Source organism: Grampus griseus, assembly GCF_964374135.1.
Source record: "Grampus griseus genome assembly, chromosome: 18".
Taxonomy (NCBI): domain Eukaryota; kingdom Metazoa; phylum Chordata; class Mammalia; order Artiodactyla; family Delphinidae; genus Grampus; species Grampus griseus.
In genome coordinates this window covers 55,262,310-55,277,995 of record NC_139012.1, presented here as the reverse complement: position 1 = coordinate 55,277,995, position 15,686 = coordinate 55,262,310, and the positions used below count along the sequence as shown (strand labels likewise).

General features: G+C 47.9%; 1 protein-coding gene across 1 annotated transcript; it reads right to left on the bottom strand.

The window, feature by feature from the left end:
* Positions 1-1,412: 1,412 nt before the first annotated feature.
* RGCC (regulator of cell cycle) lies at positions 1,413-14,633 on the bottom strand. Its single transcript, XM_082675473.1, has 5 exons — positions 14,413-14,633; positions 13,682-13,867; positions 4,922-5,029; positions 3,087-3,149; positions 1,413-1,798 (listed from the first exon to the last, which is right to left on the bottom strand). Exons 1-5 carry the CDS (start codon positions 14,459-14,461, stop codon positions 1,791-1,793), a joined length of 414 nt encoding a protein of 137 aa, XP_082531599.1. The 5' UTR covers positions 14,462-14,633; the 3' UTR covers positions 1,413-1,790.
* Positions 14,634-15,686: the final 1,053 nt, after the last annotated feature.

Below are 15,686 nucleotides of genomic sequence, written 5' to 3'. Positions count from 1 at the left end.
ATACATGAATATTCATCAGAGCAATATTTGCTGGCCAAAAAGTAGAAACAACCCAAATGTCCCTCAACCAAGGAAAGGATAAACCGAATATGGTAGAGCCATACAGTGACTATTCAGTCATAAAAAGGAATGAAGTAAAAAGGAATGAATACAACATGGATGAACCTTGAAAACAGTATGCAAAGGGGAAGGATCCAGACACAAAAGACCACATGTTGTATGATTCCATTTATAAGAAATACTCAGAATAGACAAAACCATAGAGGCAGAGAATTAGATAGTGATGGTTGCACAACTCTGTGAATATAGGTACTCAAAACTACTGAATGGGGAATTCCCTGGCAGTCCAGTGGTTAGGACTCCACACTTTCACTGCCAAGGGTGCGGGTTCAATCCTGGTTCAGGGAACCAAGATCCTGTAAGCCACGTGGCGTGGCCAAAAAAATTTTTTTAATTTATTTTAATTAAAACTGCTGAAATGTACACTTCAAAATGATGAATGTTTGGGTATGTGAATTACATCTCAATAAAGAAAATATTTGGGTTCAACCCAAAAGCTTTCCCAGAAATTTGGGGGAAAGAAAAAGGCTAAAGAAAAGGTACTTTATTGAATAGTTGCACAATGCCCTGAAAAACAGATCAAATTAGTAGTTAGCTTTCGAAAATATAAATAAAATTATAAGTACTTATGCTTTGGATTTGTGTTCTACAGGAACATAAGGATTGGAGTTTTTTAATAACTTGATTCTGATTATCAAAGTAATGCCTGGTTATTTTAGATGTTTTAAGGATAGAAAAGCATAGCTAAGAAAAGTATGGACTCTCCTGTTTTTTATGCCTCTCCCCGTCCTCCACAGAAGGCAGGTGCGGGGTGGGGGGGGGGTGGGTCACTGGCCTCTACAGGCGAAGCCCACTTTATGGGAGACCTTGCATCTGGACCCTCCGGCTCCACTGAAGCCACCTGGACATTAGCATAGAGGCCAGCACATCAAATCTTCCTCAGCACACGGATTTTATGAGAGCACCATCATTTATAAGTCCTCCAGCTGCCCCAACTTGCCCTGGATTTTGAGTACACCTGGTATTTCCCCTAATTGAAGGAAAGAACCCGTGACACCTAAGAAAGGAGGAGAATGGAGATAGAAGAGAAACCCAACTTTCATTAAAACTGCAACCCTCAAATTAAAATTTCCCACCAATCGTATGCCAGTGTTTCCCTTTAGAGCCCCGAATGAACTGCAAAGTAACACTTCCTCTCGTTTACCATCCTAGTGCCTAGTGCAATGCGGCAGCGCCCAGGGTCCATGTTAGAAGTCAAGCGGCGTGTTATTTCCACTTGAATACTAGCTGGATGGACATATATTGAAAGAAATCAAGAGAAAAAAAAAAAGGAAAGCTTACAAAAGACAGACTTCCAGTTCAAACTTTATTTGCATACAAAAATATATTATAATGGGAAAAGCATAGTACTGTCTCCAACTATATATAATTAATTACAAATATTTTCATAAAAGCACTTTAAATTACAGAAAAGCTATGTTTTAAGAGGAAATACAACATTAGCATGAGTCATCTGTTCTAATACGCTGCAAGCGGGTAAACAAAGTCAATTTCTAACTTGCCCAGAGATGAGCCCAAAGGCATTTTTAGGACAAGAATGAGAATGGCCTGGTGGTAGATGAGCAGCATCTCTGGCCCCTCCAGCAGCAAATTCTGTGGCTGATTTTATCAGGTCCTCAGAGCTCTCTGAAGCTTCTCCCTTACGATGAAAGGACCCAGAGCTTCTTGCTTCACATACCTGTCAACAGGAGACAGAGAAGGTGATCCACTCACAAAAGCCAACAATTCCTATGCTTAGCCAGAGCACACCTCTCAGACAGGCATCAAAGCACCAAACTTAATGGCAGGCTTCCCACGTAGTATATGTCTGATTAACTGGTATGACTGGTAACCTGTTGCAATTTCCATGAAGTCCACAGGCAGGTCACATGGATCTAATATAAACTGTGCTGCAATTACAATCATCTCTGTCAAAACAGTCTTCTGATGGAGGATGGTACAGCACATAAGAAAATGGGCAACAAAATCTTCCAGTAAACAGAAACTGCACAAGAACTTTCCACCTAATACTTAGGTCTGTCTGAAACCATGTTTAAGAACAGAGTTCTTTTTAAATAACCGGCTTTGGATCTATTTTTTCAGATTCTACCCAGCTATTTAGCAGAGTATAGCGTAAAATATTTCTTAAGGAAAATCAACTCTTTCATTGTAAAATGAAAGGGGCTAGGATGCAATTCTCCAGGCCTGTTCTGTGACCGAACAAGGCCCCCCAAGGGTAGAGTTGCTGAAACTGTCATCCGGGAAACTCTAGCTGATCCTTCCGGCTCTTGCAATCCTGTTCTTTGGAAATAGACTGGGTGGACTGATTCTCAGGGTCCCTTCTTCTAGGCGCCCCCGTAGCAGTTATGATCCAACATCCTCAGGTCTCAAAATGTTTGGTCACGGAAAATGGGGTGCCGTTAGTGTGACTGCCAGTGGGAAACAAGGTACTGCGTACTTAATCCAGGTCTTTTAGTAACTGGCGTGGGTCTTTGGTTTCAGGATCGCCCCAAGCCAATTCTCTCTTTGGAGACCCAACCCTCTAGAAATCAGACCTCACCAGACCCCTGACCTAACTTGTGAAAGTTTCTCTGGCCCCTGAGATGGAACCCCCTGGCTTGTCAGTGTAATGCTTGACGGTCAACAGGCTGATTTTTTTTTCTGAAAAGCCTGGCAGGCCACCATGCTCGTAAGGCTCCAATCTTGCTCTAACTACTACTTTACTCTCCATTTCTCAGACAAAATGCCATTGTTTGCTGGTGGTCAGTTCTCACGGTTTGGAAAGGCACACGGTCTACTTCAATGTAAGCTTACCCTCAGAATTTCTTTCTGAGCCACTAGGGTCCTGTTTCTGAGCCTAACGAAGCCTTATGATGTAACTTCCTGCCCCAGGCAAGCTGGTAAACATTACAGCACTTTATCAGAGGTGCTGGTTGGGTTTTCTGTTTGATTTTTTTTTTTTTTTTTACTACCAGGCATGTACTCACTTGCTAAGGTTCTGTCGAGATCAGCAATAAAGTCTTCTAGCTCTTTTGTGTCTCCTAGTTTGGCTGAAAAACAAGAGTTGGGGCTCAGTTTCCATATCCAAGAGAGCTGATGACTCCGACTTTTCCAGAATTATGTGACCCCATCTCTTTGTCTTCAGAGACTTTATTAAAGAGTGTCCTGTACCAACCCTAAGTGGCTGCTCCAGGGTTTACTTAGAGTCAACTCGGAAACTTATTCTGAAGATTAGCCTAAATGTTTCTTTCTGGTTTTTGTAGTTCATCACCCACCCCCATACCCCACCCCTATCCCAGCAACCTGGAAGAAGTATCTCCCTTCACTACCTTAAAAGTTGGGAGATGCGGGGAGACAGGGACAGGGAAGGAAGATTAAAAGTTTGAACTTTTTGATTGTGTAGGATTTGAGTTAGTCAAAATATTCGGGGAGCACGGCACTGTGTGGAATGGACACCCAGATTTCCTAATTCCTGCTAAACTTCTCCCCTGACGCAATTTTGTTCATGCTATCCCTCCAGGGCAATGCTTCAGCCCTCATGGTACCTCCAGGATGGAATGAACTAAGCACTACAGTTCCGTGTCACAATGGTACAGAGAAGGCGACAGGAAGCTCCTGGGTCTAGACAGCCTCATCCCATCCAGGTGCCAGCACAGAGTAACAAGTCCTCATTATGATTTTGTTCCCTCTATATCCTGAGACATGTACTTCTTTCTGTGTATCTTACTTTTTTCTCTAGAGTTCATCATTCATGCCCTCTCTGAATGCACTACTGGATATTTTTATTAATTAGCCCCCGCTGGCCACAAATAGCTCATTGTTCTTAGCTCTTAAAGTCAATTTGCCACTAGGGCTTTCTTCTCCTCTTTAATTCCTACCTCTTGAGGATCAGGTAACAAATCTGGGCACATTTTAAGCCACTTTCTAGACTGTTCTGTCTCTCTCAATTCAATAGATCCATTACAGATGAAGGGCTGGACAACGGCAGAGTCCCCTGTGGCTGCTAACATTGTTATGTTGAGAAGAGAATTTTAAAATGTCCTTTTGAAAAAGGGGGAAATTCTGCCTTCATGCCAGAGGGAGAAAATGATGGAATCTTCATACTTCTTTTTAACTATGTTCCACTTTTATTGCATTCTGCAACTATTTTCAGCAAGTATAATGTTTCTTAAGGGAAAAAAACTGCTTTTGTTTTCAAAAGGGCAGTTGCTCAATATAAAAGAACATTCAGCTCTCTGGCTGGAGACACGTTACTAGTTCCAAAATATAAGAAACTGCTCATGCGTCTTTAAAAACCTTCTCGGCCTATTAATATCACAGTAGAGGCAGGATGGAGCTGCCATTCTGAATTATGTTAGATCATTACTTGTTTCTTAATGATGACCCCATTTAATTGCTAAATTGGTCATCTGAAAGCATTAGTTAAAGAGTTAATGCAAGAAAAAGAACCCAACTTTCTGCAAAGCCTAACTGCTGAGTTTCACATTCTAGAACCAGCCAGTCTTGGGAGGGCACTGTCATTTGACACTGTCTTGATGACACCACAAGACAGAAAGCAAAGTCTAGAGTCTAAACGTCTTTTCTCCCTGTGAATTTGGTTTCCTGCCCCCCAGTTATCTGATTTCACTTTCACGCTGATCAAAACCCTGAGAAATAACAAAATCCATTCCATGCTGTACTATACTAAGATACTAGTCTTCTCTATTTGTTTTGCACATTTGGGAAAGATTGGTTAGGGGGAAGGGGGAAGAAAGAAGAGGCTGAGAAGCAGGAGGAGGGAGGAAGGAAGCAAAAACACTCACAATCCAACTAATGAACTTACCTTTCCGAGGAGGGACAGCGGGAGAGAGCAGAGCTGGAGTGCTGTTTGTTGGAGAATTCAGTTTTTCATCACTGAAGCTGAAGCTGTTCCTATAAAGTGAATCTGCACCTTTCAGGAAAGAGAACGTAACTCATTAGAAACGATTTTCAGTCTTATGGTCTATTGCCAACCAACAGTTTATCTCCCAAAGGAGCAAAGTTATAAAGAAAATAGGCTGGTTTCCAGATTTTATATTTATGCCCCCAAATGAGTTGAGGCAGGAGAGTGTGCCTGTATATGTGTGTGTGTGTCTTCAATCAGGCACACCAAAGGCCCTTGCTTCCCTAAAAAAAAGAAGCGGGTGACAGGATCATCATGACCAAACCAGCCTCCTTTGTGACAAACCGGAGCCCACTGCCCAGTGGGTGTCTAACTGACAGCTAAGCCAATGCTTGGCCGATGAGGGCGAGGGGCTTCCCTTGGGACTGAGACATAAGGAACCATCTTTCCTGAAAAATGTCCCTTCTGCCCTCTGAACCCCCTAAAATACAAAGATAAGGTTGGATCCCATGACTTGATAATCCTCCCTGCCTGCTCATGAGAGAGTCTTTGTCATGGTTTTCCTGAGCTCCTACATTCTGGGGATAAGCTAGAGGGTCAAAGATAAAGATCTCTTCTCCCACAGGTTGTCTATTACAGTTTGGGTGATTTGCTGCCTACATTGTCATACCCTCAAAGACCAGAGCAAGAGCAAGGCAAGGTCCCAGAAGCAGGGCTGAGCTGAGTTAAGGAAACCAGCCCAGCTACTAAGTATTCAGATGCCCTTGAGAAGATAATGTCTCTGGGCCTCAGTTTACCCATCCATAAAATGGGAAGCTGGACTAAATAATCCTTAAAGTCCCTTCCAGCTCTGAAGTTCTGAGATTCTATTTCTCTAAGTTCTGCCAAGGGGGAGGAAACCAACCCACGGCCAGCCAGCTGTGTGGCTGTGACAGAGAAAGGAACTGCTGGCTGAGCTGCACTAACTCAAAGGCTCAAAGGAAGACCCAGCGGCGGAAGCAGGATGTGGCCTCTGAGGTCACAAAGGAACAGCCTTCCCAGTTAAAACAAAACACAAAGCTAGGCACGGCTGTAGCAGAGATGAGTTCTGGGAAGGCTGTTCGGGTGAGAGAGGGTGGCTGAACCATGAGGACCTGGTCAGGCTCCCTGTCCTCCTTGGGATTCGCTCAGTTTCATCCAATCACCTCCAGCTCAGGAAGATGCAAAACCACCCTTCTTTGGTCCCCTTAACTCAAAATGAACAGGACTAAGTTACAAAAGACATGTCCAGGGCTTCCCTGGTGGCGCAGTGGTTGAGAGTCCGCCTGCCAATGCAGGGGACACGGGTTCGTGCCCCGGTCCGGGAGGATCCCACATGCCGCGGAGCGGCTGGGCCTGTGAGCCATGGCCGCTGAGCCTGCGCGTCCGGAGCCTGTGCTCCGCAACGGGAGAGGCCGCAACAGTGAGAGGCCCGCGTACCGCAAAAAAAAAAAAAGACATGCCCAGAATAAAAAAGGGTTTTCAGAAGCAAAGGTTTCTGGTCCTAGGAGAATTCCTCTTCATCCCTAAAGACTGCTCCAAGTTCCTGGAGCAGTTCCTGAGGCCTCCTTCCTGGTCCTCCCACCCTCCCCTGACCAGGTGGCCCCGGAGCCATCTTGTCTTCCTGGCCGACACACCCATCGCATTCAGTTTTCCAAACATGCCCAGCCCTCACAGTCGATTCTTCCTTCTTAGGTCCAGCCCGGGTCACCTAAAACGACAACAACCCTTTTTCAAGGCTTTGATGATGAACACCTACTGAGATCTGAAACACCAAACCTTACCCTTACATTTCCCCAGAAATTACTTCCCAGAATAGTGGTCCTTTGAGAAGAACTGTGTGATCAACGAACTCTAAGAAACACCAAGCACCCCTGGAGAGTCCTCTGATGTAACCCCACTTTAATGTGCCGGAGGCATCTTGTGATAAAGAAACAGACTCAGGGACTTCCCTGGCGGTCCAGTGGTTAAGAATCCGCCTTCCAATGCAGGGGACGCAGGTTCGATCCCTGGTCGGGGAACTAAGATCCCACATGCTATGGGACAACTAAACCTGTGCGCTCTAGAGCCCGCGAGCCACAACGAAGAGACCAGGCGCCGCAACAAAAGATCCAGCATGCCGCAACTAAGACCCAACTCAGCCAAACAAATGAATAAATAAATATTAAAAAAGAAAAGAAAGAAAAGAAACCAGCTCAGCCCTATTTCCCTTGGTTTACTTGCCCTTGGGACACTTTTTCGGTGGCACCTCTATTAATATTTCTCAAGACGCTTGTACTCAGTGGAACTGAACATGGGAAGCCCTTCTGCTCGCTTGTCAGCTGGGCCGCCCTCTGCAGCAGTCTGGATTTTCTCAAGGGGAGGCCTTTTCCCTACGCACAGGAAAGTGGTCACGCCCATCGCAGACCTACCGCGTCTCGTTACTGCTTGTCGCCACGTCAGAGTCAGGAGAATCGCCCCCAAATAGAACCCGAGAGACTTGCGGGGAAAAGATGAGGTAAGACTGAGGGGGCAGGAAAACCACAGAGGGCCCTGGGGAAGCAGGCCTCGTGCCCGGACTCGAGAGCCAGGAGAAAGGAGTATGAGGCCTCTGGAACGTCATCCTTGGCTCCAAAGGACACCTGAGAGCATCACCCCCAACCCTGGCCCAGAGTGCTGAACCCAGGACTCGCTGGCAGCACCCCTGGTCTCAGTCTCACCACCACACCCTGCACCGCAGGCCCTTCTCCTGACTTGGGACTTCACCTCTGTTCTGCCCCGACTCTCCATCAATTTTACGTCCATGTATACTCATCCCTTGGGAGGGGGCAAACACACACACCCACACACCCACACACACACACAATCTCAGCACCAGTTCACTGCTACACTTTGACGTCTCTCTATTCCCATGAGTTCCAGTGCACAGTCTGGGCCCAACCTGACTCCAGGCTCCAGAGTGTTCAACCATCAAAAGGAAATGAACCCCCAGCACCCCTGAGCCAAACTTCCCCACAGTTGAGTTCCACCCTGTGTTCATAACTGCTCTACACGTCATTCCCAAAAACAACGACCAGGACAAGCGCAGGAGCTCCAGAAGCTGCCACCCTAGAGATGTGTGGCACCGAGGCCGTGTGAAAGCTGTGTGACCCTGTGCAAGTCACTTCATCTCAGAGCCTTAGTTTCTTCTCTTGCGAAAGGGGAATCAGTAAGCCAGGCGCTCCATGTGATACCTATGGTCTTCATTGCTTTTATTCTGTTTTCCCAACAAAATGGAGGAGGACACACTCAGGAGAAGAAAGGTCACCACAGAGAGTAAGAAGACTCAAGATTCTGGAGCCAGGCTTCTTCCACTTCTTCCGATAAATTCCTAAGAGAAAATTTATCTTCAGAGGTGTCCTAGAACAAACCTTCCAAGAACAAACCCACAGACACGGAAGTACCCGAAGCTCTAGACTTCTCTTTACCCTTTATCCAATAAAATTTCAGTCCACGGACTTACAGTGAACAAGATTTCATGCTAGGTGTATATTAAAAGGGAAGCAAAGCCTGACTTCCCGTTCTTTTCATTCCCCTAGAACTCTATTTCTTGAGTTCTAGAAATAACAGCTCATTAGTCTGATAAAGGACAGGAATGTGTCACAGGCTGATAGCATACTAATGTATTGCTGCCCCACCCAATATTAGGTGCTGCCATTAACAGGGGTTCAAGGGACACATAACACTGATGATTTGGGGAACCGCGGCAGGTGGCAAGACCAGATATTTTAGGGCCTTACAACATCTACTGCTATCAGCTCTAAAGCCCCATCAGAAATGTCCTCGGCCAGTCAAGTTGGTGCACTGAAGCCAGGAACCGCGAATTCAGGGACCAAGTTTTCTAAGACATCATCAAAAGCAATGTGAACATATTAAATATGCAAACATCTAACTGCAGGAGCGCCAGCAGAGCTTGGGAAACTCAGCTACAAAAACAGAGGCTTGTTTAAAAGGTAGACGTGCTTTTTTCGTTTGGGGGTGGAGAGAAAGGTAATTTGGGGTTGGCACCAGCGTGTGCTACTCCAGAGGAAAGGGAAACCACAGACAGTAACCCTGGCCCAGAGCTCTTGTAAATATAGAACAATCCCACACATTTCAGGCAAGCAAACCACAGTAATTAACTGAGAAAAAGAAAGCCTTGGACCTGTTTCCCTTTTGCCACAGGGAATGGTATGCGGGTGTTGGGGGAGGTGGGTTGAATCTCCCCCTCAAAATCTAAATTCCAACAGCCTCCCTGAAAGTGGGATGAAATAAGAAAACGTTTCTCAGTTTCAGCACTATCGCCCCCGCTTCCCTTCTGAGACTGCTCAGTCCCTCTAGATACCCCTCCAGGTGTCAGCCAGTGACACCTGTCACCTGCCTGGAATTCCTAACACACACGGGGACACCCTGAGGGCTCCTAACTCCTCAGTCTCTCCCGCCTTGAACAAGTTCAAGTTCTGGTCTCAGTGGCTCTTAGGCCAGATCAGCCAATAGGCTACCTGTCATGCATGCCCCCCGCCAGGGGCCATACAGTCCCCTCTCCCAGGGCCAAGCTAGAATAGTCGAGGCAAAGAAATACAGACGTTCTAGGTCCTGCACATGCTAAAGAAGCCAGTTCCTCATTCCCTACAATGGCCCTGCAAAATCATAATAGCCCCAGCATACGGAGTAGACTTTAGACATTTTCTGTTAAGTAGCAAAACACTTCCCCGCTCAAAGGAAAAAGGAAACTCCAATCCGTCAAAGATAGAAGTTTGCATCACCTTTTAAAGTTCCAGTTAATATTAGAAACTTCTTATAAAATCAATCGGTGGAATCATAAATTAACACATTGGTTAAAATTTAGTATCTGATGAGTTAAAATGTCATTAAACACATTTCAGAAGTCATGCTGTGCGCTTACGGTTTTGAAAATACTGAAAAAACAACAGATTTTTCAAAATACGTTCAAACCAAAGATGTGCACAATGCCTGAAGCACGTCTGAGTATCGCGTTTGAACCTCGCTGCCGTCCTAACTGTGCAGCCCTTTTACGCCAAAGTTGAAACTGCTCTCATGAAAGTGCCTGGTGTTACCTGTTGGAACCGAGATCTAGAAGAAAGAAACAAAAGGAACTATTTTCATCAACCCCCATTTGAATGCCACCCCTTATGTGAAGTTGTCTTGCCACTGTTATTTTGGTCCTCTTCACGTCTTAGAAGGATTCCCAGTACGTGGAAACAGGAAAGAGTGTTTCCTTATTAAATATCCGTTCTTCTCTCCTATCTAAGTAACTTGCTTCTCTGGGTGAAAGAAGGAATGTCTACTTTTTCTCCTTTGGATGCAAGCAAGCGAAATATTTTTTAATTGAAGTGTAGTTGATTTACAATATTGTATTAGTTTCAGGTATACAGCAAAGTGATTCATATATATATATATATATACACATACATACATATATTCTTTTTTTATTCTTTTCCATTATAGATTATTACAAGATACTGAATATAGCTCCCTGTGTTATATAATAAATCCTTGTTGTTTATCTATTTTATATATAGTAGTATGTATCTGTTAATCCCATACTCCTAATTTATCCCTCTCCCCACTTCCCCTTTGGTAAGCATAAGTTTGTTTTCTATGTCTGTGAGTCTGTTTCTGTTTTGTAAATAAGTTCGTTTGTACTACTTTTTAGATTCCACATATAAGTGATATCATATAATATTTGTCTTTCTCATCTTTTTTTTTTTTGTTTTGAGAGAAAAGGAAGGGTTCTTCAAAAACCAGGAATGCAGTAGGTACATCTTCAGAGTGATGGAGCTGTAAAAGGTAGAGTGAAAACCAAGGTCCCAAGGGTTTAGAGCTTCATACATAACATTTTCACACAAGACGCTGGCTCAAATGTCTCTGACCTATGTGACATAGCGTGACATGTGCATTTTATTATTTTCTTAAAAGCATCAAACAGAACAAATATTTTCTTCCTCATCATGAGCTTATGGATGTTTCTAACATCATCATTAAATAGCATTCTTTCCATTTCACAGCTAGAGAAAATGAGGCCCACTCCTCATGCAGGGCCCTAACAGAGCTCAGCCTGGGCTCCACAGACCCGGCCAGGTGACCACTGCCTTGAAGAGACACCTTCAAACACAACCACCATTGATAAGCAGGCACATGATCCCTGTCCAGTGAGACATCAAGTCTATCCCGGAGGACCTGGTTCACATACCAGCCAACCATCCATGGTGACAGAGCAAGGCCTTAGAGAGAGAGACAGCCCAACTGGTTCCACTATTTTATCAGAAAAAAGGAGACAACAGTGCCTACGTTCCAGGACTGTAGCAGAGATCATATGAGATAACACATTTAAAGCAAAGCAAAGAGATCATTAATGGTTAGAGGTAATAAACAATAATAGTAATCATAGAACGAGCCTGGCAAAAGAGAGCTGCTCCTCCACGCACCGCAACTACTGAAACCCACGCGCTGTAGGGCCCGCGTGCCGCAACTACTAAGCCTGTGCGCCTAGAGCTCGCGCTACGCAATAAGAGAAGCCACCGCAATGAGAAGCCCACGCACCGCAAGGAAGAGTAGACCCCGCTCGCCGCAACTAGAGAAAGCCTGCGTGCAGCGACGAAGACCCAATGCAGCCAAAAAATAAATTTAAAAAAAAAAGAGAGAGAGCTGCTCTTATTATGATCATCCTGGTGTGTCTCCCCTTTGGTGGGCTAAATTTCAGTAGGATCCACATCTCTCAAATATTCTCTTCCACAGAAAAGCATTAAACAGACAAATGAGTACAACAAATGTCTGTGATCCATTCTTAGCGGCAATTAAGACACATCTTATGCGTCCTTAAGAAATCACTATTTAGATACACACTGCTTCTGCCAGGACTATTTCTAACCTGCCTCGTGCAGGCCAAACTACACAGTTATAGAAAAGACTAATGTCATCTGAGCCTTCTTTACACCCTCCCATTTACCTCTCTAACCACCAAACTAAGGGTTAGTTTAACAGTTAACAACAAAAGCAGGAAACAAAGTACACACACATACCCTAAGAAAAATTACAGACTATTCCAAATATCTCCCCCCAAACTGTTAAGAATGTGTTTCGAGTGCCTTTTCTTTGAGGCCTCTGAAAACAGATCCCAGATCTGAAACCCTACCCAGGGGGAGTTGCAATCACCCATGAATGGGTGAGCTCAGACCGTATTCTAGCCAAATGCAGCTGTGGTTTAGAAAGGAGCTGTTCTTTGCAAGACAGCGGCTCCGGACAGACTGTGCCAGCTTTCTTTCCCACGGGGGAGAGAATTTGTACTTGATGAATAACTTGCTCCATGCCCCAGTAGAAGGAGACATATTTAAGTTTGGCTACAGACATGGAGACAAATTTCAAAATTTTTTAGACTTCTCTTTGAAATTGAAAATAAGCGGTCTGGTCATTAGCAACAAAGTCCAAACATACTGAACGGAAAATTAACAGCATACGATTCCATTCCCTTTCACCTCAAAAGCTGCAATTATTTCTAACGCTTGGGCAGGGCTGCCAAGAAAAGTCAAGCTGGAACTCAAGTTTCTGACTCAAAGCCTGAACTGGGTGGCGAGTGTCCTTTCTTCCTTTTCAGAAGGACAGCTCATGTGTAAGCCTAGGACTGTATCTTTGCCCTGTAACAAGGGGGAGCTTCGGATTTCAAAAGAAGGGAATCACAAGGAAAGGTCATTGTTTTTATTTCCAGAGTCAAGGACAACAAAGGGAGTGACATTCACGCTTGTATCCCATCTAGGGAATGAAGCCTTAAGAATTTCCCAGAAATGTTTAAAATTCACTTTGAAAAATAGGAAGTAATCCAGGTTGGGTAAAACACCAGTCACATAATACTGAAAAGTCACCCGATTTGCCATTTGATGCCTGAAAAGGTATCCAAAATCCTATCGGGACATTCGAGTTCCTGGAAAAAATGGTCTCTCTTTGTAACAAGGTTGTTTAGGACAGAGAGACGCGGGGGGTAGTCGTCACTATGAGCAAAGTCACCAGAAAGCAACTCTGGGCCCATCTGCTCTCTGCCCACCCCCAACTGGGTGGGGAGTCGGAGCCAGCCGTCCACGTGATGGACCTGCTTGAAGGATGAGGGACACTTTCTAAATACTTGAACTCAGCAGTGCCAGGGATTCTTTCAAAACTTCGGGCAGTGTAGCAACAAGTCTGGGAGCTCAGGGCCAGAAGAAAGTGCAAGTGTTTCAAAAATCTAAGAACGGGAGCTTATGAAATCTTTCCTGGTTTCACAAATATGTCCATATTGTGCCCTCCCATGCGCCCCGACCCCATGCCTGTAGCACTTGCTCCACAGCCTCTGAAGATACGGCTGAGAGGGGAAAGAAGGGGAAAGGAGAGGAGGTCGGGGAGCCGCGGGAAGGCCTGGCTGGGGTCCCAGGAGTCCTACCGCTTCGACCCTCCTGCGTCCTGACACCTGCCGGAGGCAGGTAGACCAGCCTGCCCTCCAAGAGCCTTCCCGAGACCATCCTCAGAGGTTTTGCCCCCGCCGGGCCTGCAGCCCCGGAGACGCCTAGAGTCCTAGAGACCGCGCTGAGCTTTGGGGCTATAACCCCGCCCGGCCCCGATAAGCAAGCTGAGCCCCGAGCCCAGAGCGCTCCTCCGCGGGCCGGGTACGGGGAGTCCCCAGGGCTCCGGCACCTTCCCCGGCGGGGCCACACTTACTCTCCGAGTCGCTGAAGCCGCTGCTGTCGCTGACGCTGGCGCTGCTCCGCCGCTTCATGCGCTCCAGGTGCTCTTCGTAGTGGAAGTGGCGCTCGTGGAAGGGCGACGCGAAGTCGGCCAGCACCGCATCAAACTCGCACAGCGCGTCGCTCAGGTCCCCCGCGTCGGCCGAGTCCAAGGCCGGGGCTGGGGAGGGACGGCGGGCTCAGGTGAGGGTGGGGTGGGGCGGCCGTCCCACCCCGGGCCCGGCAGGGGCCGCACGGTTCCCAAGGATCGCTAACTAACGCTGACCGCGCGCTGGCCCGGGGACAGCCCGGCTGTCGCTGCCCGTTGCTCGCTGTTATCTTTTAATACTCACCACCACCCCCTGAAGTGCGCCTTGGTGTCGCGCCCGTTTTCGAGATAAAGAAAGTGAGCCTCGACCCGGGGAAGTTGCAGGCCAAAGGTCACGCATCTAAGTGACACAGCCGAACTCTTTCCCACGCGCTGTCGGGGACTCTTCCCCGCGTTCGCTCCCCGGGGGCGCGTGTGAACCGGGTGGCGGTGGGAGGACTGAGTCAGGATGCGCCCGTGACGTGTCGGGCTCGGACCCCCAGCCCCGCGTGGGGAGGAGGCTGAACCCGCCCCGGGGCAGAGTCCCGACGGTGAGGCTGGGGGAGGGATGAAACGAGACGACGCGGGATTCCGCTTCTTTCGCGCAAGGCCCCGGCTTTAAGGAGACCCCCACTCACTTGCGGCCGCGGCGGCCGCGGGGCTGCCCTGCACGGCTGGCGGCTTCATGGGCGGGCTAGGCCCGGCGCGCGTCGGGGAGTCCTGCGAGGTCTGGGCGCGGGATCGTGCAGGCGCTCCCGCTGAGGCCGTCCGTCCCCTCTCCTCGTCCCGCTCTGCCTGTCCCCTAGTCCGGCTGCGCTCCCGCCGCGCAGCTGCCTGCGCCGTCCGCCCGCCAGATCCTTCCCGGGCCGCAGCCACCAGCAGTCCCAAGGTCTTATAGCCGCGGGCGGGGGCGGGCCGGGGCGGGGCCACGGGAGCCTGGCCGCCGGGTCTGTCCCTGTCGCCGCGCCAGAGACGCCCCTGTCCCCCAGGCACCGCCCTCGCCACGCGCCCGCTGGGGAACCGCAGTGACGCGGAGTCGCCGGAGCCCAGGTTACAGCCCCAAATATTTACCCGCCGCCTTCCCCGCGCGCCCTGACAACGCGCCCCACGAAAGTAGCTTTGGCGACACCAAGGCCCCAAAGGGTTTAGGGCTGGTGTTCGGCTGATTCCCGCCCTGTGCCCTGAAGCTCCACGAGCCTCAGTTTCCTCATCTGTGAAATGGAAATGCTGAGCCTCCTGGGTTTGTTGCGAAGAATAAAGTAGGCGAAAGCCGTGGAAGACCCAGACCCATATGGGAGCCGCAGAGGGAGTCTCCCGCGCGTCTCCTCCCCATTGCCCCCGAGGGACTTGAGGGTTGCGGGCGGACAGAATAGAGAGGGTAGGGGGCCAGAGGGACAGAAGTCGGTGGAGTCCAGGAGTTGACGAACCTTCATTGTTCCCATCCCCGAGCCCCAGAGCCTGACTACGGTCCTGGGTGTTCACTGCAGCCCCGACTTTGTTCAGGAGAAGTTTAAGAGAACAAATTACTGCGTAGAGGGAGAGCCGCCTGGCAGGCGACGAGTCCTGACCGTGAAAGCCCTGCACGTTGCACTGCCCGATGCGGTAGCCACTTGCCACGGGTGGCTTCTTAAATGCAAAGCAACTAAAATAGAATAAAATGACAGTTTCAGTCCCTCAGTTGCACTAGACACATATCGAGTGCTCAACAACCATCCTCGCTCAGAGTGCTATTGGACGGCGCTCCCAGTGTCTCTGACCCACAAACCGGTCTCAGAGGGAAAGGAGGCATCTTACTGCGGTTATCAAGGGCCTCCTAGGGCAGGTCTTGGCATGCACCATTTCCAGGCCCACAGCAACCCTGAGAGGTAGAACTACTGCTTCTGTTCTACACAGGAGGAAACTGAGGCACAGA